The sequence below is a fragment of the Cricetulus griseus genome (genome assembly GCF_003668045.3).
Source record: "Cricetulus griseus strain 17A/GY chromosome 1 unlocalized genomic scaffold, alternate assembly CriGri-PICRH-1.0 chr1_0, whole genome shotgun sequence".
NCBI lineage: Eukaryota > Metazoa > Chordata > Mammalia > Rodentia > Cricetidae > Cricetulus > Cricetulus griseus.
In genome coordinates this window covers 135,480,892-135,505,472 of record NW_023276806.1, presented here as the reverse complement: position 1 = coordinate 135,505,472, position 24,581 = coordinate 135,480,892, and the positions used below count along the sequence as shown (strand labels likewise).

At 46.7% G+C, this 24,581-nt stretch overlaps 1 protein-coding gene across 1 annotated transcript in view; it reads left to right on the top strand.

Moving 5' to 3' along the window:
* Positions 1 to 23,932, top strand: part of Gns (glucosamine (N-acetyl)-6-sulfatase) — a 32,200-nt gene extending 8,268 nt beyond the window's left edge. The window contains exons 3-14 of the mRNA XM_027392301.2: positions 1,419 to 1,625; positions 3,405 to 3,470; positions 3,827 to 3,925; positions 5,130 to 5,297; positions 7,631 to 7,713; positions 8,836 to 8,954; positions 11,010 to 11,113; positions 15,977 to 16,078; positions 17,269 to 17,376; positions 18,102 to 18,212; positions 19,532 to 19,692; positions 21,595 to 23,932. Coding sequence (XP_027248102.1) covers positions 1,419 to 1,625; positions 3,405 to 3,470; positions 3,827 to 3,925; positions 5,130 to 5,297; positions 7,631 to 7,713; positions 8,836 to 8,954; positions 11,010 to 11,113; positions 15,977 to 16,078; positions 17,269 to 17,376; positions 18,102 to 18,212; positions 19,532 to 19,692; positions 21,595 to 21,673 — 1,407 coding nt within the window. The 3' untranslated portion in view covers positions 21,674 to 23,932. The remainder of the gene's footprint in view (positions 1 to 1,418; positions 1,626 to 3,404; positions 3,471 to 3,826; positions 3,926 to 5,129; positions 5,298 to 7,630; positions 7,714 to 8,835; positions 8,955 to 11,009; positions 11,114 to 15,976; positions 16,079 to 17,268; positions 17,377 to 18,101; positions 18,213 to 19,531; positions 19,693 to 21,594) is intronic.
* The last annotated feature ends 649 nt before the right edge of the window (positions 23,933 to 24,581 follow it).

The window sequence follows — 24,581 nt, the reverse complement described above, 5'->3', positions numbered from 1 at the left end:
CTGCTTGCTGGCCTTGCTGGCTTGTCAGCAAGTTCATGCTAAACTAGCTTTCCCTTGTTGATTTTTTTGTTTTTCCAGGATTTCTCTGTGTAGCCCTGGCTGTCCTGGAACTTGTTCTGTAGATCAGGCTGGTCCTGAACTTAGAGATCCACCTGCCTCTGCCTCCTGAGTGCTGGAATTAAAGGTGTTCTTTACCACCATGGCAGGCTTTTCTTGCTTTCTTTTACAACCCAGTACCAACTGCCCCAGGAATGTATCACCCACAGTGGGATGGATCCTCCTATATGGATTAACAATCAAGACACTCTCTGATCTGGACAGTCCCCAAGTTGAAGCTTCCTTTTGGGTGACTCTAGGCTGGGTCAAAATGACAGTTAAGGCTAGCTAGGACAGGAAAGGAGAGTAGTCAGTGTAATAGTGGCAGAAGGCAGGGCTGGAGAGGAAGTCCCGCAGTTACAGCTGTTGCTGCACAGTCCTGAGGACTGGACTGTACATCCTCAACCATCCCACTTCGAGGAACCTGACACATCTCTTGGCTTCCGTATATGCACCCACACAAATGACAGACACTCACGAGCACACATACACATGTGTGCATGTAAATAACTAAAATCTTTCTAAGGCAAAAACTTGAAAAACAGTTACAGAGGACAAACATAACTGATTTAAAAAAGAAATGGAAAAAGTGAGTGTTCCATGTGGAGACATTCACTCTCGTGAGTATTTTAAAATGCTGGTCAGAACTGGAGGCTTAGCTCAGTGGGAGCATACTCTCAGTGTATACTGCTTTTTATGTCCTAGCACCAGAAGAGTCAGAATCCAATTTGAAAGGCAGAAAAAACAATAGCAAGGGCAAATTAAGTACTTAAAGGGGACAATAATGCCGGCATGGATTTCAGATGATCAGTTTTTATGTTAGCATACAAAAGTAATGGATTTGATTATGGTATTTTCCTGGATGTGGGGTGGGGTGGGGTGTGTGTGTGTGTGTGTGTGTGTGTGTGTGTGTGTGTGTGTGTGTGTGTGTGGTGTGTTTGTGTGGTGTGATTATACTTTTGCTTCTGTGTTTCCTTCCCCATCTTCCACTTCCCTTTTGGTGCCTCCCCTCCCCCCTTCTTCTGCTTTCAAGTTACATGTACCCCATTTGCCTTCCCTACCTTGACCACAATTTCTTCCATCTCTCATGGTCCCCTTTTCTCAAGTACCAATCTGTTCACTGATTTTTTTTTTCTCTATAATATGCTCTGCCATTTCTGCTGAGTGACTCTTCAGCAGCTGTGGAGTGTGCCATGTGTAAAGAAAGCGCTCTGCTCCATGAGAAGCTGGAATTGGAATGAAAGCATTAAGTATCTTCCTGTTGCTCCAGGTGAGTCTCTCTCTAGCATCATAACCTTGTCCTTTGCTTCTGTCCCCTGTAGTATGTGCCAAGCGCTCTTTGCTGCCCCAGCAGAGCCAGTATCCTGACTGGAAAATACCCACACAACCATCACGTCGTGAACAACACTCTGGAGGGGAACTGCAGCAGCAAGTCCTGGCAGAAGATCCAAGAGCCAAACACATTCCCGGCCATCCTCAGATCACTGTGCGGTTATCAAACCTTTTTTGCTGGGAAATATTTAAATGAGGTATGTTGAATGATCTTTTTCCTTTTTTTTTTTTTTTTTTTTTTTTTTATAGTGTTCTGTCTGCATGTACACCTGCAGGCCCGAAGAGGGCACCAGATGTCATTACAGATAGCTGTGAGCCACCATGTGGTTGCTGGGAATTGAACTCAGGATCTCTGGACGAGCAGCCAGTGCCTCTGAGCCATCTCTCCAGCCCTCTTTTCCTTTCTTACGGCAGCATTTAAAATGTGAATTAATATATTTCTTGATAATTATTTTTCTCACTGGTGTCAGTTCAAGTTATGGTATTAAAGGGTTTTGGCTATTTGCAGCTTTTTGCTGATCTGCTCATTAATTGGATAAACACGTTACCTGCTTGGGCTCTGTAGTTGCTTTCCTTCTACACAGCCCCCACAAGCTTTTGTTTACAATTGTCCTTAGCGCTCTCCATCTGTCCATCTGTCCTGCTTCCCTGTTTTCACCAGGGACTCTGGTCATGTGGCTGCCACAGTTTCCATTTCCTCTTCTTTTCAGCATCAAGTGTGGACCTTTTGTCCCTAGCCTCTGCCCAGGTTTTCTTGAAATCATTTCTGAATTCCCACAATTCAATCTACACCTCCCCTTTTTGACCTGCAGGGTGAGAACAGACTAAACGTGAGACTAGACTGTGGAGAAACTGTGATAAAAGGACAGCGTCCTGTGGGCATTGAACATGGCTGTGGGTGGTTGATGTGCTGGCCTCGTGGGTCTAGATGGGGTGGTACCTCACTGTGACCTGTCACCTCAAGGTTCTTGCCACAACTCCACCCCTTGGTCTCAGTTTTCTTAGCATCCGTGCTTAAAGGAAATGATGTATCACGGGTCTTTGGGTTCTCTCTAGTGATGGCTAAACTGGGGTGCAAAGTGAAGAGACTGTATTTTCTCACATCCTTTTCCTGTGGTATCCGGGGGGTCTTTATATTGTCTGAATTTTCCTCCCTGCATTGAGGAGACCTGTGACCTGTGTGCTTGAAGGAAGATGAGTCAGTTTGAAAGACACTCTGTGGGGTTGGGGACATTTGCACATTTGATGTGTGTGGTGACGGGAACCTCAAGGTGCAGAGTTTGGTCTCAGAGATTCCATCCTGACTTTAATGGGCAGTGCTAAACTGCATTTAGATAGGGGACAGTGTACTGAAGTCACCCATAATCATTTCACCAGGTAGATTGGGCTTCAAAAGTAGACCTCATCAGGACAACTGAAGGAATAGTCCATGGTCCATTTCTCTTGGCTGTTGCCACCAAGTGTCATTTAGACTTTTTCTGTTGTAGCTCAGCACTCACTCACCTCTTGAACAGGTCCCACATAGCAGCCAGACAGTGAACATTGGACTTTGTAAGCCACACATGTCATAGAGCTGTTGCACAGTGCCGTCATAGCATAGAGGCAGCTATGGATTTTCATGAGTGTGCTTGCCTGGCTGTGTTCAAATAAAACCATCTGCATTGAAATCTGAAGCTTGGATAACTCACATCTCACAAGGTAGTTTCCTTTTAACCAGCTTGGTACGTTTAAATGATTGAATGGCATCCTGGCCATTCAAAACAGCTGGCAGGCCAGATTTAGCAGTGACCATAGTTACTGACTCCCACTAAAGAAATGGCTTGGGTTAGGGAGTTCTTTATTCTTAACTAATTTGTGTGTTTGGGGGAATCGTATGCCTGTTATGTTTCAGGCCCCAGCCAAAAGGCGTTCACCTGTTTCTTTCTTGAGTGGTCATATCTAAGGAGTTCTAACATCCTGCTTGGCTGTCTTTTCAGTATGGAGCCCCAGATGCTGGCGGACTGGAGCACGTTCCTCTGGGCTGGAGTTACTGGTATGCCTTGGTAAGTCACTGTTAGGGTCAGTGGCAACTAGTCACGGCCCAGAGACACAAAATATGTATGCTCGTGACTTGGTCCTGGTGCTGACATGTCTTGTTTTATGGGAAATTTTATCTCCTCAATGAAGTCTGCTGACTGGTGAGTCACTCCATTCCAAGTGTTTTTCCTCCCATTAGTGGCCTGAGCCATGTAATAAAACTCAGCTATCTGGGATAATGTTCCCCAATGTCCCCCAAACCCAATTCAGTGCTGACTTGGGCGGTTGCCCTCTTTAAACAATGCAATGTAGTCCAGTAGGAGCTCACGCTTTGGATTTGTATGCTGACCCCATCACAAATCTTCCTTCCTCTTTCCCGTAGGAAAAGAATTCTAAATACTATAACTACACCCTCTCTATCAATGGAAAGGCACGGACACACGGTGAAAACTACAGTGTGGACTACCTGACAGATGTTCTGGTGAGTTCTCGGGCACTGTGGCTCAGGCACGGTGGCCTCCCCTCACACTCGACTGAGTACCGTCTAGACAGTGTTTGGGTCTGATTTGTGTCAGTGAACAGAAGTGCATAATGACTTAGTGTATCCGCCAAAACGCTTTCTTACCTGGTCGGAACCCTGAAGAGGATGTTTTTCTTCATATATAAACTAGCCTCAAGTCTCATATTCTCACAGTCCAGCAGTAATCGCCTCTCTCTGCCTCAGAGACTCTCCTCAGATGTCCTTCAAGGCCTCTGTGGGCGAGGGTGCCCACATGTAAATCATAGTTGGGTAGAACCCTCCTGCCCTGACATGTTTTTAATGGAAACCTTCCACGGAGTATTTATTTATTCACCAAACAGTCTAGCGCGAAGTACAGCAGTTGTTCCCCGATACGTGAGCAAAGCCCCGTTCCTTGGAGGGCAGCCTCTTCACCCCCAGAAATCTCACACACACCCTGGGGGTGTGGTCATGTACACGCAATCATGTGTTGCTTCATGAGGGGCTGATCATTTATTTCTTCATTAGGTGCTGATAGGTTAGACAAATAAGAAAGGTAAAGGGCAACTTCGGTAACTTTTGAGTAGAAACCTGAAGGGTTAGGATTAGAGTGACCAGGACACACGATGGAGGAGGCAGTGGGGAGGGCCTTGGCCAAGCAGGAGTGAGCCTTGAAAAAAAAAACCACAGGACGCTGTAGATAGAGCTAGTGGTGGGGAAGAATTAAGGCACACGCCCTCTAGAGTTAGTGCTAGGGAGAAAAGAGGGCATGAATGAAATCAGTTCTGTCCTTCCACCAGAAAGTGGGGAGGGGACACAGCTCATGAGGCTTGGCAGCAAGCACCTTCACCTGCTGACCCATCTCACGGGCCCTCTTAGCATTCTCTAAGGCATCAAATATCGTCATTACAAGCTAATGCTAAAATGGACAGTTTACTATTTCTTACTGTTTGGGGAACATGGAGAGGTCTCGTGAATTTCAGGTCTCAGTTCTTTCCTTGGTGGGCTCCTCACGGTGGTGAGCACTTGTCCACACCAAATGTATCCTTCCGGCAGTGTGCTGCGCAATTTGTTAGAGATACGTAGCCACACTGACCCTGAGTACTCTGTCTACCAAGAGACATGTCCCTCTTGGATGCACAGTTGCTATCGGGTTACATGACAACTGTCATCATGTGTGTGTCAGGCCAATCTTTCCCTGGACTTCCTGGATTACAAGTCCAACTCGGAGCCATTCTTTATGATGATCTCCACTCCGGCGCCCCACTCACCCTGGACAGCTGCACCTCAGTACCAGAAGGAGTTCCAGAATGTCTTTGCACCAAGAAACAAGAACTTCAACATCCATGGGACGGTAGGTTCCTCTAACCCATGTAAGCCGCACTTGCTGGATCAGCCAGCACAGAGCCGTGAGCACTTTTCCCTAGTACAGCATGTTCACGGATAGATACAAAGTTCCTGCCACACATCCAGTGAGTAGCTAGAAGAGGTTCCCAGGAATGGTAAAGACACTGCCCGATTGATTATAAACCTGTCTCCCGCCTCCTCTGTCCTGGTAGCTCAGCTGTGTCGCTAGGGACATCTGCACTTGCAGCAGCCTTGGTGGGCCCAAGGTGTGAGAAGAAGAGATGGGAACATGAGATGGCAGGCTGTATGTTTAAACCACAACCAAGCAGTTGCCTCGTCAGTTAACGGCGCCTGTTTTTCCTAATAAGTTGCTTCCTTTTCCTCTATTTTTCTACCCAAGGTACTGAATGCCCCAGACTCCTGGGACAAATCCCGTCAAGCAGTCCCTGAAACTTCAAGTCCAGATATGACTTTCTCCCTCAGACAGAAGTCCCGTTTTTAGCAACAGAAACACTCCCCCACACCATTCTCTCCTGTTCACTCTCTCCCAAACCATATTCCTCAGTTTGTTTGTATTGTGAGACAGTCTCTGTGTAGAACAGGCTGGCCTCAAACTCACAGTGACCCTCATGCTTCTGCCACCTCATGTGTGTGCCACCATGCCTGTTTCCTGGAAGTTTCCTTTAGTTAGTGAGTTATACTTCCCTTGGCTGAGGGTGTAAATAGGTCCCCACTGCCTGAGTCTTACCTAGAAGTCACAGTACTTCTTCCTAATGGCACAGGATAAGTCTTGATGTCAGAGGTGACGTCAGAGCCAGGAGCATCAGTTTCTGTCTGTGAGGAGCAAGGTGCTTACCCTCCTGCCCTTCTCTTAAAGGAGGAGGTCTTGGTCCTTCAATTACTGTAATGATTAAAACAGAAGCATCTGGCTTACTCTCCCCCACACCACAGACTGGTGCTTGTTAAATTAAAGGCTGGTTTAAATTAGTGGACTAATCTCAATTCTGGGTTCCAAAGAGCGTGACTAGAAGTTACTGGGAACAGCAGTAAGATTGAAAGCCTTGGGTTAGATAAGTTGAAGCTGCAGGACTTTCCAGTCACATGTGATCTAATGTGAACCTCTGACAAGAGGACTTAAGATCGAATTTGTATTAACCAGAGAACAGTTTGAGGGGTGTGGTTTGGATAGTCACTTAGAGTCTTGTGGATACGGGGCATATGGGGATATTTTTGTTACTTAAAATGTGGCTTTTGGTGGTGCACACCTTTAATCCCAGCAGAGGCAGAGGCAGGCAGATCTCTGTGAGTTAGACCAGCCTGGTCCATAAGACAGCCTCCAAAGCCACAGAGAAACCCTGTCTCAAAAAACCAAAAAAAAAAAAAAAAAAAATGTGGCTTTTGTGTAAATAAAAAGGCTCCTCCAGAATTGAACTTGAAGGGGCTTTTGTTATTTTTTGCCATTTCATTTTTATTTTTAAATCTTTATGTATGTGTGTCTCGAGTGTGGGTTTATGCTATGGGTGCAGTGCTCAAGGAGGCCAGAAGTTGGCTCAGATTCCCTAGAACTGGAGTTACAGGCAGTTGTGAGCTGCCCTGTGTAGGCTGCTGGGAACCACACTTGCGTGTTCTGCCACATTGGCATGCTCTGCTAGTGCCGTGTGAGCAGAACTTGAGGTTTTAAACCCACGTGGCTGGCAGGGTTTTCCTCAGTGATGTCGGTCTCTTGGGGTGACACATCCGTGGAAAGCGGGGACCTACAGACAGAACTTACAGGTAAACTAGTACCTGCCCATTTGTAGCCATAGTTGACTCAGGGTCAGAGTTACCAACTGATTGTCACTTTAGCAGGGTGGCTTCCCTGTGGCTCTCACTAGAGTCTCTAATCACTGCTGCCAACAAAAGAGCGTCACGGTGTTTACCATTGGGAGGCTGGTAGAGTAACCAAGTCCATCTGTCCATCTGCAAAGCTGCTTGCTTGTAGGAGCCTGGGAAAAAGAAGCAGTCTGATGTGGCTTCAACAGCTTCTAGAACAGTGGTTCTCAACCTTCCTAATGCTGCGACCCTTTAATACAGTTCTTTTTGTTGTGGTGACCCCCCCCCCAACCATAACATTATTTTCGCTGCTACTTCATAACTGTAATTTTGCTACTGTTATGAATCTTAATGTAATATATGATATGCAGGATAGCTGATATGTGACCCCCCCCAAGGGGTCACAACCCACGGTTGAGAACCACTATTCTTGATAGTTTGCTAAAGTGTGAATGATCTTTTGTCTTATCTTCTCTAGTATGTGATGATGGCGACTTGGTGTTAACATTGGTTTCTTCTGAATTTTAGAACAAGCACTGGCTAATTAGGCAAGCCAAGACTCCAATGACGAACTCTTCAATCCAGTTCTTAGATGATGCGTTCAGAAGGAGGTAAACACCCCACTGTGTTCTTGTCTGGATGGCTTTGAGAATGGGGATGGAACTACTGTTACCCTTGAGCAAACAGGGAGGCAGACCAGCGGGCCAGAGGCCCAGCAGGAGAGGCGCCACGGGGCACCACCACTCCATGAGCAGGCGGGCATTCCTTTATGTACAAGTGCTTGAGGTGTGCTTTGGACCACGAGCCTGATTAAAACATCCATCTTTAAGACTTGGTAAAGAAATGACAAGCTTGAAATATTTGCTTGAAAATCTTTTTCCCCAAGCTTAAAGTAAAGGTTACATAGAAATTAGCCCAAATACTGAGCAGAGGATTTACCTTTGATATTTGGAATTTGCAAGACGTGCTAGGTCAGTTTTTAAAAATCCACTACTTTCTCTTTGAGTGTGTTGAATTTGGACCAGAGGTAGGTAAACATTTTTTATAGGACCAGATAATAGCAAATTTTGTAAGCTTGCAGGCCATGTGTCCCAGTACAAAGGCAGCCTTAGGCAATAGAAAATATTGCTGGCTGTCAATAAAACTTTATAAAAACAGGCAGTAGATAAGCTTTGGCCTTTTGCCTATAGACCAATGGCTAGTGATTGGACCATTAAACAGTAGTGCAACACATGCTTATTTAAGCCAATCTGTATTAATCTATACTCAATTAACAACTGTCCTTTCTAAGTAGCTCTATTTTTTTTTTTTTTTTTTTTTTTTTTTTTTTTTTTTTTCGAGACAGGATTTCTCTGTGTAGCTTTGGAGCCTATCCTGGCACTTGCTCTGGAGACCAGGCTGGCCTCGAACTCACAGAGATCCGCCTGCCTCTGCCTCCCAAGTGCTGGGATTAAAGGCGTGTGCCACCAACACCCAGCTAAGTAGCTCTATTCTTATACAGCAAAAAAGAAAAGAAAAGAAAAGAAAAAAATTAGCTCATTATTAAAAGGCTGATTTATTTCTTTGGAGACAGATTTGAAATGAAGTAATTATTGTGTTCTGGAAATTTCTTATCTAGTGTTTGCAATGAGTCTGGGGGACAGATTGAGCAGTTGGCGTTTGCTTTAGTGGGATGAGTGTTTTTGTGTAGCCGTTGCCCCTGAAGTACTGTTTCTACCCTGTGTGGTGCCCAGGTGGCAAACTCTGCTCTCGGTTGATGACCTTGTGGAGAAACTGGTAAAGAGATTGGATGGCACCGGTGAACTGGACAACACATACATCTTCTATACCTCCGACAATGGCTACCATACAGGTGAGCGGCAGGGTCAGCATGCCATCTGGAGAGCACAACCCCTTTGTTGGTGGGAGTCCAGTGCTTCACAGCAATGGAATCTCCAGGAGGAGTTCTGTCCTCGGGACTCCTCAATTAGAAGACATTTTCACCAAAGAGGCTGTTTCCAGTGCTGAGCTGCCTGGTCTCAGGCAGGAGTAGTGAATGTATTTACCATGGTAGAGACAAGCCATGGAAGAAGAGAAGATGAGCTCATCTGTAGGATAAGTGGAACTTGGGGGATGTCATTGTAGATGGGACACAGAAAGTTGTTCTGCAAGCACAACTTTATTACTAAGTCTTGCTATCTGGGGGCTATTTCTGGGTTTTGAAAACTGCAGTCTTCCCATGCTCTAGCAAAAGACAAGTGTTTTCTTCTATGTCTATACATTTCCTCTTGAGTTAACATGAGGCTTGCTTTCATTTGTGCAGATTGATTCAGCATTTAATATATTATTGTGAGAATTCCTTGACATGGAAAGTAGAAGCTAGTGTGGCTGGTGTGTGTCTTTTGTATTGCTTACTGAGAAGACTAAGAAGGATTGCTTGAGCCTAGGTGCTTGAGGCCTGTGTGGTCAGCGTAGAACTGTGTAGTCTTCATGGTAGAGCTCTAATTAAAAACCCCTTCCCATCTTCCTGGTCAGCTCTTCAGCTGCCGCTGGCAGCACTGTGTTCTTCCCACCTTCCTCGTGGTTTTCTCTGTATGTAGGTGTAGGGTGTGGGGGCAGGGTATCTGCAGTGCTGACAATCAGACTGAAGCCCTTGCACACATAGGTGGGCATTCTACCACTGAGTTACCTCCCAGCCCCTGGGTTTTTGATCAGGGTCTCACTTCATCTCTCAAGTTAGCCTTAACCTCATGATTGCCTTCCTTGGCCTCTGGAGTGTTGGCATTATGATGTATCTTGGCACACAGCCATTTTTCTGAAGGTTTTGAAGCAACTCCCGGGCACTTGTGAATCCACAAAGGTTCCACCTGCATCTAATTTATCGTGCAGATAAGTCCACATACGACCTGGAATTTTGAGCTCCTCTAAGTCTCAGTTGCTACCGACTTACTGAGAAAAGTGCTCCGTTTGTCCTGTAGAGCAGTCCTTATGCTGGATTTGGCCAGTTACTGTCTGGTGAGGCCTTGCTTGTTCATTTCCACTCAGAATTTCCTGTAGGTTGATCTGAGATCTGGAGACCTGACACATGTTAGTGTCTTCAGAACAGAAGGCTGCCCCAGTGATGCTGTGGTACACTTCCCATCTCATCAAGTTTGTGAGGCCTCGCTGTCTGGCTGTCCCCCTGGGGACAAGAGTATGGACTGACGGACAGCTGATCTAACCTGGTCCCTTCCTCTGAACCTCTCCTTGAGATTCCCTTTGAAAGCTGTTGCTAAAACTTCCTCAAACTGAACTATCCAAGTGTTGACATCCTCATTCTGTCCCCATCATGTGTCTGTGGAATTCCTCAGAAGGGCCTTTCTCTCTTGTAATAGTGCATCAGGAGGACGGAGTACGTTCCTCTCTTTATGTGGCAATGTTTGGAGTGACATCAGTCACCTGGGATCAGGTCACATGTGCATACATGCTTATGTCTTTGTCTCTCGTTTCTTCCTAGACATTATTTTTTCTCTATTTGTCCTGTTTAGGACAGGTCCTTTTTAGTTACTTATCTGGAGAAGGTAAACTCAATTATTTTTCCTGTCTGGTAAAAAGAAACCCAGGCAAGTTTAAGCTTTCTGTTATAAAACAAGGAATTAAGGAGCTGGAGAGGTGGCTCAGTGGTTAAGTAGAGCACTTCCAGAGCACCCGAGTTCAGTTCCCAGCACTCATGTCAAGTGACCTGTAACTCCAGCTGTCCCTCTAGCCTTCTAGGGCATGCACACATGTGGCATGCATTGACACAGATATAAGCATACACACGCATACACACGCCACACATGAGTAAAAAATGTCTTAAAACAACATCTTTGTGGTTTGAGTGCCTCAGATGGTGGGTGTGTTGCCCACCTGTGGTGGCTCTACATTGACTCTGTGCCTTTTGTTTCAGGACAGTTCTCTTTGCCAATAGACAAAAGGCAACTGTATGAGTTTGATATCAAAGTTCCACTGTTGGTTCGAGGGCCTGGGATCAAACCAAACCAGACAAGCAAGGTAGGTGCCCGACCGCAGCTTGCCCTGTGTAGAGGCCAGTTACTCACTGGTCGGTGAATGCCTCTGCCTTTGTGGACCTTGGAGAGAGTGGCTTTTCTCCCCTCCAACTGTCTACTGCCCTCCGTGAGTGTATCCCACTGCCACGTGTCTGTGTCACATCCACATACACAGCTTTGGTTCATTTCGGGATTTACTTTCGACACTAGTGACTCCACTCTCATGAGGATCACCCTCTGAAATTGTGTGGGATTTCCTCTCCAGTCTCCATGCATGTGCATGCATGTGTGCGCATGCACATGTATATGCACGCATGTAGAGGCCCAAGGGTCATATCAGTAATCATCCTTGACCAATCTCCCACCGTATTCTTGGTTGCTCTGCCACCATATTTATTAAAGCAGGATGTTAGTCAAACTCAGACCTTACTGATAAAGCTAGTTTTGTTACCCAGCATGCTCTGGAAATCCCATCTCTACCTTCCAAGGCTGGGGTGGAGGTCAGGCTGCACACCCACCAGGGATGGTTTCAGAGCTGGCCTGGCCCAGGGGAAGTAGATCTGATGGGAAGTCTGGAGGCCACACATTAGCTCTAAGACTCTGACAAAGGAAGTCTTGTTCTCCCTAGTCTCAGACTGGGACAGTGTGCCATTTCCATTCTCTCTGTGTGTGTAGGTACCCACAAAGGCCAGAACAGGGTGTCGGATCCCTGGAATAGTAGTTCTCAACCTGTGAGTCACAACCCCGTTGGAGGTTACACAACGGATATTCTGCATATCAGATATTTTACGTTACAATTTGTAACAGCAGTAAAATGACAGTTATGAAGTAATAACGAAATGTTTTGGGGTCACCACATATGAGAAACTGTATTAAAGGGCTACAGTGTTAGGAAGGTTGAGAACCACTGCCCTAGAACTAGAGACAGTAGTGAGCCACCCCATGTGGGTGCTGGGAATTGAACTCAGGTTCACTGGAAGAACACCAAGTGCTGTTAGCCATTGAGCAGTCTCTCCAGCTGCCTTCCTCTCTACTCGAGTGTCACTGGGTGGTACCCTGGCAGCTTCCTAGACAGAGAAGCTAAGGGCCGGTCCACCTGTAGCCGCTCACTTTTGGTGGTGCTAGACTCTCATGTGCTCTGAGCTCTTTTGCCAAATGGACCCTTGTTGCCTTTTGGGGTGGGGTGTGACTTGCCTTAGGTGGCTCCACAAGGTGTTTAATATCAGAATTAAGTGTCTGGACCCTGACTGTGTTCCAAGAACATATCCGTTGTTTTCAGTAATTTTGCAAGATTGTAGACTCAATTCTCTCTTGAATTTTCTGCTCGTAATCTGTATCCACGGAAGGTTTCTAGGCACTTCATACAGTTTGTGCACATTTTGAAACCATCTGCTTCACAGGCAAAAACCCTGTCCTGTTTAGAGAAGTCATAGTAATTGTATGTATGTGGGAAGAAAGTATCCAGGGGACACATGTTTGTTTGTGGTACTTAGGCCAAATTGCAGTAATCTGTACTGGAATCCACAGGCCTTGCCATTGAGCAAAGTCCACTGGAAAAGTCTCCCATCCATGCAGCTCTAGAACTGGAAGGGAGTTTTGTGAGACTGGCAATTGCCATTTTAATTCCAGGTTTTTATTGCTTTAGTATTTACAGTTTATCTTATGCCCTGCTTTGACTACCCCATTCATTACTATGGGATGGACTCCTCCTTTCACCACCTGGACTCCCAGGGACTCATGTTTCTCCTGCTATGGTGATCTCTTCCATAGTTACATCCAGACTTACCAACTGTGAGCCAAGCTGCTCAGTTCACCCCAGGGGCCTGACAAGGAGGAAACTGACCCATGTTTGTGGGTCTTGCTCATCTCTGGGGACAGCTCTGGTGAGCTTTTTCAGTGACATATGGACCGCTGCTCCCTGAATTGTCTCCATGGAATGGTAATCCATGACAGCTGCAGTCACACTAATGGATTCAGTGCCAGGTTGTGCACTGCTGGTTTCTCCAGCTACCAGGAAATATGAGCCCCAATGAATAGTGCCTTAAAGATGTTCTGCTTTTCATATAGACTCTTCTGGTTTGGTTTTAAATTAAAAATGACAGTTAATTGATTTTTTTTAATTTCCCTGTTTGGCTGCCTAAATAAGTTTTCTCCATGGTTTCAAAGACTTAATTTTGTGTGTACTCACAAGACAGTGTGTGTGCATGGGACAAAGGACAGCTTCAGGTGCTGTTCCTTTGGGAGCTGCTCTCCTTGTTTTGTTTTGGGACAGGGTTTCTCTGTGTAGCCCTGGCTGTCCTAGAACTTAGTCTGTAGACCAACCTGGTCTCTGTCTCAGCTATCTGCCTGCCTCCCTCTCCCAATTGCTGGGATTAAAGGCATGCACCACCAGGTCTGGCTTCTCAGCTTGGGGTTTTTTGTTTTTGTTTTTGAGACAAGGTTTTTCTGTCCTGGAGCTCACCCTGTAGGCTAATCTGTACATAAGGCATATGAGGGACCTGAGTTTGTTTCTCAGAATCAATATGGAAAGGCCTGGAATCCCAACACAGAGGAGGCGCAAGGCGAAACCTGGAGGCTAGTCAGCCTTACCTGTTGGGTGCTGATGTTGCTCCTTCTGGAGTTCGTTCTCTCCTTGGCTATTGGCCTCTTGGGCAAAGAACTGCCCCCACCTCAACCACTGACTTTGGACATGCTGTCCTGCTGTGCTTGCAGGAGATAGAAGACTGATGAACCTTGCCAAGTCAGGGTAAGACAGCCTTTCTACCTCCCTGCTTCTGTGTTGGTCAGCCAGATTACTCTAGACCTTGGCAAAGCTGGTTGACTCTATGCTGCTGTGAGACCTCGGGTGACTGTCCAAGTAGCCTGCTGTTTCTGTCTTCGCTGCACCTTTGCAAGTTGCTTGCCTGCACTTCCTGCCTACCCTAGCATTGTTATCTTCCTTTTCAGGTCTTTGATGAGGTTGAAGATTAGACTGTCACAATTATTGCACTCTCTTCCTAGATAGAAATATTAGATACAAGACTTAAACTTTCCAGCTTAAGACAGCTCTATAGTGATCTGTTATGCCTTTACCTTAGGACTGGATACGTAGTTCTTGGCACTAGCTCTAGTTGCTTCACTGGCAATAGGGCTTAAGGGTGTATGTTCCCTTTCCTTCTCCTAGAGCATACTTGATATTTGCTATCTTTGTATATAGTTTTGGATGAAGCCTAATTTTTTTTTAAGACTAAAAGGGGAATAGTAGTGAGATATCCACCCCCACCCCTGTACCACTGACCATGCCCAAATGGGGCAGATGTCAGGATAGGAAGGTAGGGCTAGGCCTAGGGTCCCGAGCCCAGCTCGCTCTCTCTGTGGCTTCTGGTCATGTCACGGGGAGCAGCTGGTGTGGATCCTTGGAGAGGGAACCTGCAGCAGCCATCTGTTTCATGTGTAAGTGCATCGTCCCCAAATAAACTTCGCTTAACCTGTACTGAGTCTAGGGAGTTCTGATTCCCACTCAATACTAACCAATCAGTAAGCCCCAGACCAATGAGAAACTTAGAAGGACCTGAGGTCCACTGGCTTATACACACACAAAATTTAATTTTTGTTACATTAAAACCGACACAGCCCCAAGTGTATTTAAGGAACTCTGCTGGTTTAGGTCCTTAGGAGAATTGTATACAAAAGGAAATCATTCTTTTAAACCAAGTAAATATGACCCTGTTTGTTTTCTAGAATGTTTGTCTTAATTTTTTGTATGTATGTGTGTATATGTGTATTGTGTGCATGCATGTGTCATGGTGCACATGTAGGGAGAGCTTGGGGAAGGGGGTTGATTCTCCTTCCACCAGGTAGGACCCAGGATTGAATTTAGGGCATCAAGCTTGGTGACCTTTATCCTCTGTGCCATCACATGGGCCCTAGAATGTTTGTTACGACAGGTGTTTTATGCTCTTTAAGGAAATTTGTTGGTCAATTAGAGTAAGTTGTCTGCAGCCTTCATGGCCTATGGCAAGACCAGGCAAGTGGTACCCACCTGTAATCCGGCACTGAGGAGGCTGAAGCTTGGAGAATCACTTGTGTGAGACTAGCCTGGCCTAGCTAAAGTAAACTGAGGACGGTGTGGTAGCATTGTCATTTTGAAAACTATAAAATGATGAGCTCGCCTTCTGTGGTGTCAGCAAACATCCAACATTGAGACTTTAATAAAAAACGTTTGTGGGTGGGGAACAGCCTACATAGTGAGCTCCACCACAGCCAGGGCTACATTTAAAAAAAAAAAAAAAAAAAGTGTTAGTGTGGCTAGAGCAATGGCTTGGCAGTTAACAACAGTTGTTGCTCTTGCAGAGGCCCAGGGTTCAGTTCCCAGCACCCAAAGCAGCAGCTCACAACCATCTGTAACTCCGGTTCCAGGGGGAATCTGACACCCTCTTCTGGCCTCTAAGGGTACTGCATGCATATGGTGCATTTACATCTATGCCGGCAAAACACTCATACACGTAAAATAGAAATACATAAATCTTTTAAAAATGTTAGGAATGCATGTGAGGTCAAATTTAGTGAACGAATGTGAATGTCAAGTTGGAAAATAATTGATTTGCAGCAGTAGTCAGCAGTGCCCCCATGATTCATGATAAAGAAATTGAAGCTTTTTCAGATGGTCTGCTAATGACCACGTGGTAAGATGAAGGCACAACTCCCCGAGTGCATTTGTGGATATACCTGATAAGCCTTCAGCTGTAGTTGGGTGTCTGGAACTGGAATGAGAGAATGGGTTATCAGAAAGGGATGGTGCCTTTGGTTTCTGATGGTTTGCTCGGGGATTGATGGAAAAGGAAGATGAGACCAGCTGTACCCCAGACTTTTTTCTTCACTAATGCAGATGCTGGTCTCGAATATTGACTTGGGCCCCACAATCTTGGACCTTGCCGGCTATGACCTGAATAAGACACAGATGGATGGGGTATCCTTACTGCCCATTCTGGTGAGTAGAAAGCCCCACAACCAAAAGAGCCAGAACTCTGAAATAAACCCCAGGTAGACAAACACAAAGAACAGGATTTGTCTCTAGCCTTGTGGTGGGAAGGAGTTTTCCTAAAGGAAAAAAGAGTGACTGGGCCATTTTTCACCTTCAGCCTTCTGTATTCTCTTTGCCCTTCATCTCCTAGAAGGGGTTGGGGGGGGGGGGATGAACAAACCTAAAATGACTAACAGGTGGAAAAAATATTTGCAACTTACATACCAGAGGATAGTTGAAGGCATATGAGGTCTTAGAGAGGTTGACATCTAGAGATGAAAAGGCCAAAGGCCGGCTGAAAAGGGCCCTTGTGTCCTGCTCACAGTTTCCTCAGCATGAATGCCCCCCTCTGGTGCTTGCCTAGCATGTGTGAGGCTCTGGTTCAGTCACTAGCACCAGGAAAAATATTCCTAGGGCTTGAGATGGTGGGTGACAAGCAAGCTGCCATCAGCTGTTGAGGAAGACATTAGGCTGACGGAAGTGTGTTGCCCAGTGATCAAACTGGGCTCAGTCATTCCTCGGGCCTCAGCCTCCCAAGGAACTGGCTTGTCCCAGCTTGCCTGCTGCTTGGGGCCTCCTAGCATTAGGCCCTGGCTGTCACCCCAACTGCTTCCTCCTCATGGAAACTGGGGTTCATGACCCTTCTGGACCCACGTTCTTTGCTACCCTGAATTCATCTGTTTTTGGTCCTAAACTTGCTCCTGTTTTCCGGTGTTCATATGCCTGCCTCAAGTATATGTGTTTCGAATGCTACACCTCTCTCCACACAGCTAATGTGCAGCAGAGTTAAAGTGAGGTGTGGGTTGTACTCCAAGGCCCACAGCTGGCACTGCCTGTCTGTCTCTCAGGCTGCCCCGGGGTAGGCCTTGCGTCCTCTCAGCTAGGCACCACCGTCAGTCGTTGTTTAGCCGGCAGCTTCCATTCCGCCAGCTTCACGTGCTGCCCTGTAAAGGAACTATAAAACAGTCTAAGCATCTGACCATCCCTTTAAAGACTAGAAAGCCAGAAATGACAGTAGTGGCTTTCCCTGGTATCCACTCATCATTCCCTTTAGTTAGACAGCAAGCTGTTCAAAGGCCCCTCAGACAACACAGGAAGGACTCATCTAGACCTATCCATCCGTGCCTCGCAGGAACCACCTTTGCTCTTCTTTCTAGAAAGGGGCCAGTAACTTAACCTGGAGGTCAGATGTCCTGGTGGAATATCAAGGAGAAGGCCGTAACGTCACCGACCCGACCTGTCCTTCCTTGAGTCCTGGAGTGTCTGTGAGTAGTGGCTTGTGTAGCAGGGCAGCTTTCTCACCACATGGCAGATGCTGTTTAGCTGCTTCAGTCACCTCAGTGATGCTGCTGGCATCAGGCTCTGCCCACCTTACCCACTCTCCGCCTGGTACCATTTTGCTAGGCATACCGTCAGAGGAACCGATGGAGAGATGGGGTTTGGTCCATGTGCCTTCACAGGTGACTTACACTGGTCCAACCGGGCAGATCACGTAGACAGTAATAGCCACATTGACCTGGCTTTGGGGAATTGAACATTGGTTTTCCTGACACTAAAGTGTTCTGAGTAAAGCACCCAGCCTAGTGTGGGTGCACACACCTTTAATCCTAGGTCTTGGAAGGCAAAGGCAGGTGGATCTCTGAAATCCAGGCCAGCAAGGACTACATAGTGAAACCCTGGGGTGTCTTTTGTTTTTATTTTTTTTTCTAAAATGTGTGTATAAAGGACACAATACAACCAACTGTGGACTAGCAGAGCCTGTGGAAAACATGGGGTTTGACCCTTCGTAGTGCTGAGATCTCAGGATGCTCTCTGCATTTTACTTATCACCCCAGAAGGACAGTTCCAGACCATCCTTAAGAGGGACTCATTTGATAACTGATTCCCCCTCCCTGGTGGCTGGCTTCAGTCAGCCTATACCTGTGTTGCCAACAGAGACTTATTACTATGTCAGAGCATTCCTTGTTTAACTAGTAAACTATTCTTCCAGCAATGTTTCCCTGACTGTGTGTGTGAAGATGCTTACAACAATACCTATGCTTGTGTGAGGACGCTGTCGTCACTGTGGAACCTACAGTATTGTGAGTTTGACGACCAGGAGGTAAGGGGAACTTGGGCCTAGTCACCTCCTCCACCCCTACCCCTTGTCTATTGCCTGTGTTCAGTTGCTTGGGCCTCGAGGCCTAAGATCAATCCCAGAGCATGTGACCCAGGGAAGGTGACCCAGAAGATGTCCCATGACATCTACAGTTCACAAGACAGTCTCATACGGGCAGCTTCATTCTGATTTTTCTCAATGGAGTCTTCTGTACTCACCACCGCCACACCCTACACACTGTAAATGCACAGTTGACCTTTCAGAAGGACATATATATATATGCCTGTGGCTTCCCTGGTAGTGGGTCTAAAACTGTGGCACTTCAGCATCTACAGAGGAACTGGGGCATTCCCAACAGGCTGGCCAGAATCTGACCCATGCAGAGACTCCCTTTGTTCACACAGCCAGCACAAGGCAATGCCATCTGTTATGAGAGTGGGGGGCTTGAGCCACACTGACTGTGTGTCACATGAAGGATCCTGTGGACACCAGGCCTTGCAGTGTCACACTGGTGTTAAGCATCTACTCACCTGCCCTGTCTGGCCCCCTCCTCCTACCATCTGAAGTAAATTCTCACCTGTGTTCTTCATAGTGGACTCTCCCTCCCTTCCAGCTCATCAGCACATTGAGCAAGAAAGCAGGCTTCATTCGGGCTGAGCTGTTCTTCCATGTTTATCTGTTTGATACTGTTGAATGGCAATTAGAGGGAGCACACACAGACATACACACACACACATACACACGTGTCCTAGGGAACAGTATGCAGATGAGAGGGGGAAGTACTGATGGCAGGCAGTCTACCATTAGAAATAAAAATACAGTAAGGGCTGGAGAGACTGCTCAGAGGTTAAGAGCATTGGCTGTTCTTCCAGAGGTCCCGAGTTCAATTCCCAGCAACCACTTAGTGGCTCACAGCCATCTGTAATGAGATCTGGTGCTCTTTTATGACGTGCAGGCATATATGCAGACAGAATACTGTATATGTAACAAATACATCTCTTAAAAAAAAAAAAAAAGGACAGTAGCCTTACCCACAGGCAAGAAACATCCACAACTATTTTTTAAAATAGGAAATGGCTTGGCAGTGGCAGCGCACACCTTTGATCCCAGCACTTGGGAGGCAGAGGCAGTTGGATCTCTGAGTTTGAGGCCAGCCTGGTCTACAGAGCGAGTTCCAGGACGGGCAGAGCTGCTACACAGAGAAACCCTGTCTCGAAAAAGTAAAAAAAAAGACAGAGAGAGAGAGAGAAACAATTGCTTTTAGGAATATTTTCTCAATATAACCCTTGCTTTTTCCTTTCCTCTTTCCTTTCTGCCTCTAGGTGTTCGTAGAAGTCTATAACATAACTGCAGATCCAGACCAAATCACCAACATTGCTAAAACTATAGATCCAGAGCTTCTGGGAAAAATGAACTATCGGTTGATGATGCTGCAGTCCTGTTCTGGGCCAACCTGCCGAACTCCAGGGGTTTTTGACCCTGGGTAAGTGTCCCCCATCTTCAGTCACTTTGCTGCTGTCTCTAGAGGTCACATGCTTTTCTGAAAGACAAAGGGAGGCTATTGGCTGCTGTCCACTGAGCTGTGTTTACCCTTGTGCTTTCCGAGGGAATGCTGTGTTCTTGCTGTGTCAGCTTGTTAAGCTGGGAACATAAACTGCTTGGACTTGGCTCTCTACTGCCCATGGCTGTTGAGTCCACAAACTCATCCCTACTTTCCTGTCCCCAAAGTTCTGCTGGGTCACACGTCAGCTCTAGTCCAGTTCTGCCCCGGTCCCAGCGCTTCCAAGAGCAGACCGCTTCATTTCTTAGAAATCCAGAGTGTGAACTCAGATGCTAAACTAGATCCCCACTGCAGTGTGCTGACTGAATGGCAGTCCTCACCTACAGGGTCGTGTGTGCCTCACACTCTGGAACCGCTTCTGCAGTACTGTGTCTGCAGGACACCTGCTGCTGCTGCCCATGCATCCAAGCTGCATCCAAGAGGCATGCTGTTATTTCTTATCATAAGCGGTGACGTGGGGGTGAGGGAGGCGAAGTTCCCAGGTGATGGCAAGGTATAACTTACTCAGCCTTCTTGACGTTGGATTCGTCTGTTCTCCAAGTTAGAGATGAATGACTATATCATGGATTGTGGACTGTTACATAATACTCACGCAGCCAGAAATGGATTCCAGACGGTCAAGACAGGACCGCCACACTCACAGTAGAGCACTCCCCTACATCTCACAGGACCCCTCCGGTCAAGCCCCAGCTTGAAATTCTTTGTTTTGAGACAGGTCCTCTGTCTTAGCCAGGCTGTCTCTGCCTCTGGGTGCTGCTGGGATTAAAGGTGCTCCACCATGCCTTGCTAAAATGAAAATTTAAATAGCGAGGCAACTATATAAAAGACAAAGATAAAATGACAATCTTAAACAAGTGACTGTAGTGAGGCTAGTCAGTCATTCTCAATCCAGCCTCCACCTTCTCCGAGTAGGTCCCTAGGATTAGGACATGTGGCCAACCACCCTCGTGGCTCTACTGCTGGAATATAGACCTGCCAGAGTATCTGGCCAGCCAGAACAGGGTGGCTATAAAAGAGGAAGATACCTTGAGCCTGCAGTGACTCTTTGAGGGGTTCAACACAGCCATCTGGATGCTTATACAGTAGGACTCGCCTCTCCTCCCTTAACCCTCTCCCACCACTCAGGAGACTGGGGCAGCAGATCTGTGAGTTTGAGGACAGCCTGGTCTACATAGATGTTTCCAGGCCAGCCAGGGCTGTGGAGGTTTTTTTTGTTTTGTTTTTCCAAGAACCTCCTTTTTACCATTAACTTTGTTCTCTCACTCACAGCTTGTGTGGAAATATTCTCACCTTCAGAAACCATGTTTATATTATGTAGCCTCCTCCTGGCTCCTTTTGGTGCATCAGCCCCTCCTGCCCACTTGTTTTTGTTTTGTTTTTTTTGTTTTTTTTGTTTTTTCTAGACAGGGTTTCTCTGTATTATTTTGGAGCCTGTCCACTCTGTGGACCAGGCTGGCCTTGAACTCTGAGATCCACCTGTCTCTGCCTCCCAAGTGCTGGGATTAAAGCCGTTTGCCACCAACTCGAACGCCTTTAATTGGGCTCCTGCCCTTTTTTTTTTTTTTTTTTAAGATTTATCTGTCATGTATACAGTGTTCTGCCTACATGCATGCCTGCAGGCCAGAAGAGGGCACCAGATCTCATCACAGATGGTTGTAAACCACCATGTGGTTGCTGGGAATTGAACTCAGGACCTCTGGAAGAGCAGCCAGTGCTCTTAACCTCTGAACCATTTCTCTTGCCCACTTTCTGCTAGAGAGTATGCTGACAAAGTCCCCATGGCTAGCTAGAGTTCATGTGACACCCTTCTTTTCCTCCCCTCAGATACAGGTTTGACCTGCGTCTCATGTTCAGCAATCATGGCAGCATCAGAACGAGAAGGTTCTCGAAGCACCCTCTGTAGTGACAGTGCTCAGCCTCTGCAGTTGGATCCTTGCACACCCCTTTCTCATGAAGTGGTTGTAGTAGGAGCCCACGCCTAGAAGAGCTCTGGCCTGGCTGTTTCAAGTCTTGTTTGAAAAATAACCCGGTCAGCTGACTTCCAGTACTGTGAATCCAACCCTGTGTCAGAAGTGGCTGACCCTGTCTCTTCCTTCAGATGACAACCAACACTCCTGAGGTCTTTGTCCTCTCCATGTCCCTTCATCTTGGGTGGGCACAGTGTGTGATGATCTCCCACGTGGTCAAGTCTGAATCTGTATAACTGTTGAGATAAATGGCAATACTTTAAGGGCGGAAAGCACTAGCCCCCAAATCAACAGCCCCTGTATAGCATTTCAGACTGAGCCCCTTGCCATCAAACCACACACACAGCGCTGGGAAGAACTGTTTGTGGAGATGTAGAGAAACGATGTTTATTACATCCATCATGGTGTGGTAAATGTGCAACTTGTCACCCAAGCTCTGCTCCTGTTTGCTGGAACCCTGGGATATGCTGATATGGCAGCGGGCCGTGTGGGGTCAGTCCCCCTCCCCCTGAGCTGTAGAAGCTGGCAGCACTTCAGTGGCTCCAACCGTGGTGAGTGCTCCAAAGCACCGAGGAGAAGGCGGGCCAGCACACTGCACAAGTGAGCACCAGGGTGGATCTGGCCCTTGGGTGAGCAGGTTGGAGGGCTGCATATGGAAGTGCCTGTCCTGAGGAGGATCTCATGCATCAGTCCACAAACGACATCGTTGTGACTGGCTGCACTTTGCTGCCCTTGTCATTTAAAATATTAGTGTCTCATGGTTGGTGTGAAGGACCAACTGGCTACTTCCTCCCACCCCGTCTCCCCTCCCTTTCATGTAAGCTCTTGAGTTTCCAGAGTCTTGAATAACTAGGGTTCCAGTCAGTATTCCCCTGTCCAAGGTTCCTGGCTGTCTAGAACCATGTCCTCCTGTTCCTTGGCTTTTAAAGATCAGTTCTACTCTGACATTTCCATGGAAGGGCCTAGTGCTGCTAGGACAGCAGGAGAAGTGTGGTTTTAGCCTGCAGTGAGTGATCTTAGCTTTACACAGCCTCTGTTCAGCTTTAAACACTTGGGACCCACAGCTTGAAGTCACTTTAGGGATCCCAGAGGCCATGTTGGGGTAATAGCCATGGAGTTCATTCCTTTACCTCATGTGACCCCAACAACTTCGGTGATACTGAGAGACAAACAGGCAATGGAATGGACACCTCTGCTGTGGCTGCTTTAGAGGGAAAAAATATTTTTAAATTACGAAATTGTGGGTACTGGCTTCAATCACTCCGCTTTGATTCTAAACACCATCAGCCATTAGTGAAAGTTGACCATAGTTGTTCCCAAATAAAAAGTAACCGGCTCATACCAGGCCTTGGACTGTGATGTCATATTCCTCAGTTTTGTGGCTGGCTCTTAGAAGCAGGTGAAGTCAGAGTGACAAGTCAGCTGCCAGTAGTGTTTCTACCTCACTGCCCTTACATTCAGGTGACACATGTGGGTGGTGGGACACAGTAAGGCCTTCTGTACCTCTCGGTTATGGGACCGTTCCTGCTAACACTGGAGTGGAGCTTGGTTTACCCTAACAGACCGCAGCACGCATGGCTTCCCACCTACAAGGGATGCCCCTAAAGAGCCTTATAATCTGGACTCAAGCGAATTTGGCCGTGTCTGCCGGTGCTCTTCAAAACAGAACGGGAAAACCGATATGGAATTCGGGCTTTTGCCTTACAAGATTTCCTGCTTTAAAACTGTCCCTCAGACACAGTTTCTCAATCGGGGACACTTTTAGAGTGTCCTTGGGTCTAACAAATGGTACTGTTGCAAACACCTTTTGAATTGTCAGTGCCAGGGCTCTTGTACAAAATAGTAAGGGTGGTTATGGAAGTTACACCTTAACCTGTGAGAAATAATCCTAAACTTGTAACTATCTACAGACAATTTTTTTCTTTTCTTTTTTTAATAAAAGAAAACGGGCGAGATTCCTCAAGAGAAAGCAGAGGGTACCTCAGCCGAGCACCACTGGGGTGGACGGTCCACTGCAGTCTTTAGCTCACCAGCACTCTGTTTGATGGACTTTGTAAATTCCTTCATTAGCATCACCTGTTGTAGAAGCCACTCTGCCCTGGCTCTGTCACCCACTCACTTAGGAAGTGACCTTTGAAGGACCCTGTCACTGCTGCACTTTTCAATGAATTAAAACGACTTCTGTTCCATGGAAATGTGTCTTTGTTTTGGTTCACAAGGTCTAAGAAGGTGGCTGCTTCACGGGGGTTTGTGGTGGCTTTTTTCCTGCTAGGGACCCAACTCAGGGCCAACATACATACAAAGTCAGCACTGTTCCAACCAGATAACCTTTCAGCTGCTGTGTAATATTAATCACTAATCTAGCAGTGAAAGTGGACCATTTCCTCATCTATGGTCTCTACCTGGGAAGCTCACATACCGCTCCCTACAAGTCATCGGGCACTGGGAAGACAGCTCAGTGGCCAAAAACACTTGTTCTTGCAGAGAACCCAGGTTCAGTTCCCAGCACCCACGTGGTAGCCAACAACCAGCTGTAACTAGCCCAGGGGATCAAGTGCCTCTCTGACCTCCACAGCCTCCTGCATGCACACAAATGCACTTAAAATTGTTTTTAAAAGAAAAGACATCTGGGGCTGGAGAGAAGATGGCTCAGAGGTTAAGAGCACTGACTGCTCTTCCAGAGGTCCTGAGTTCAATTCCCGGCAACCACATGGTGGCTCACAACCACCTTGAATGAGATCTGGTACCCTCTGCTGGCATGCAGGCAGAAGACTGCATACATAATAAATAAATAAAATCTTTAAAAAAGAAAGAAAAGACATCCTGATAAACCATTCCCAGCTC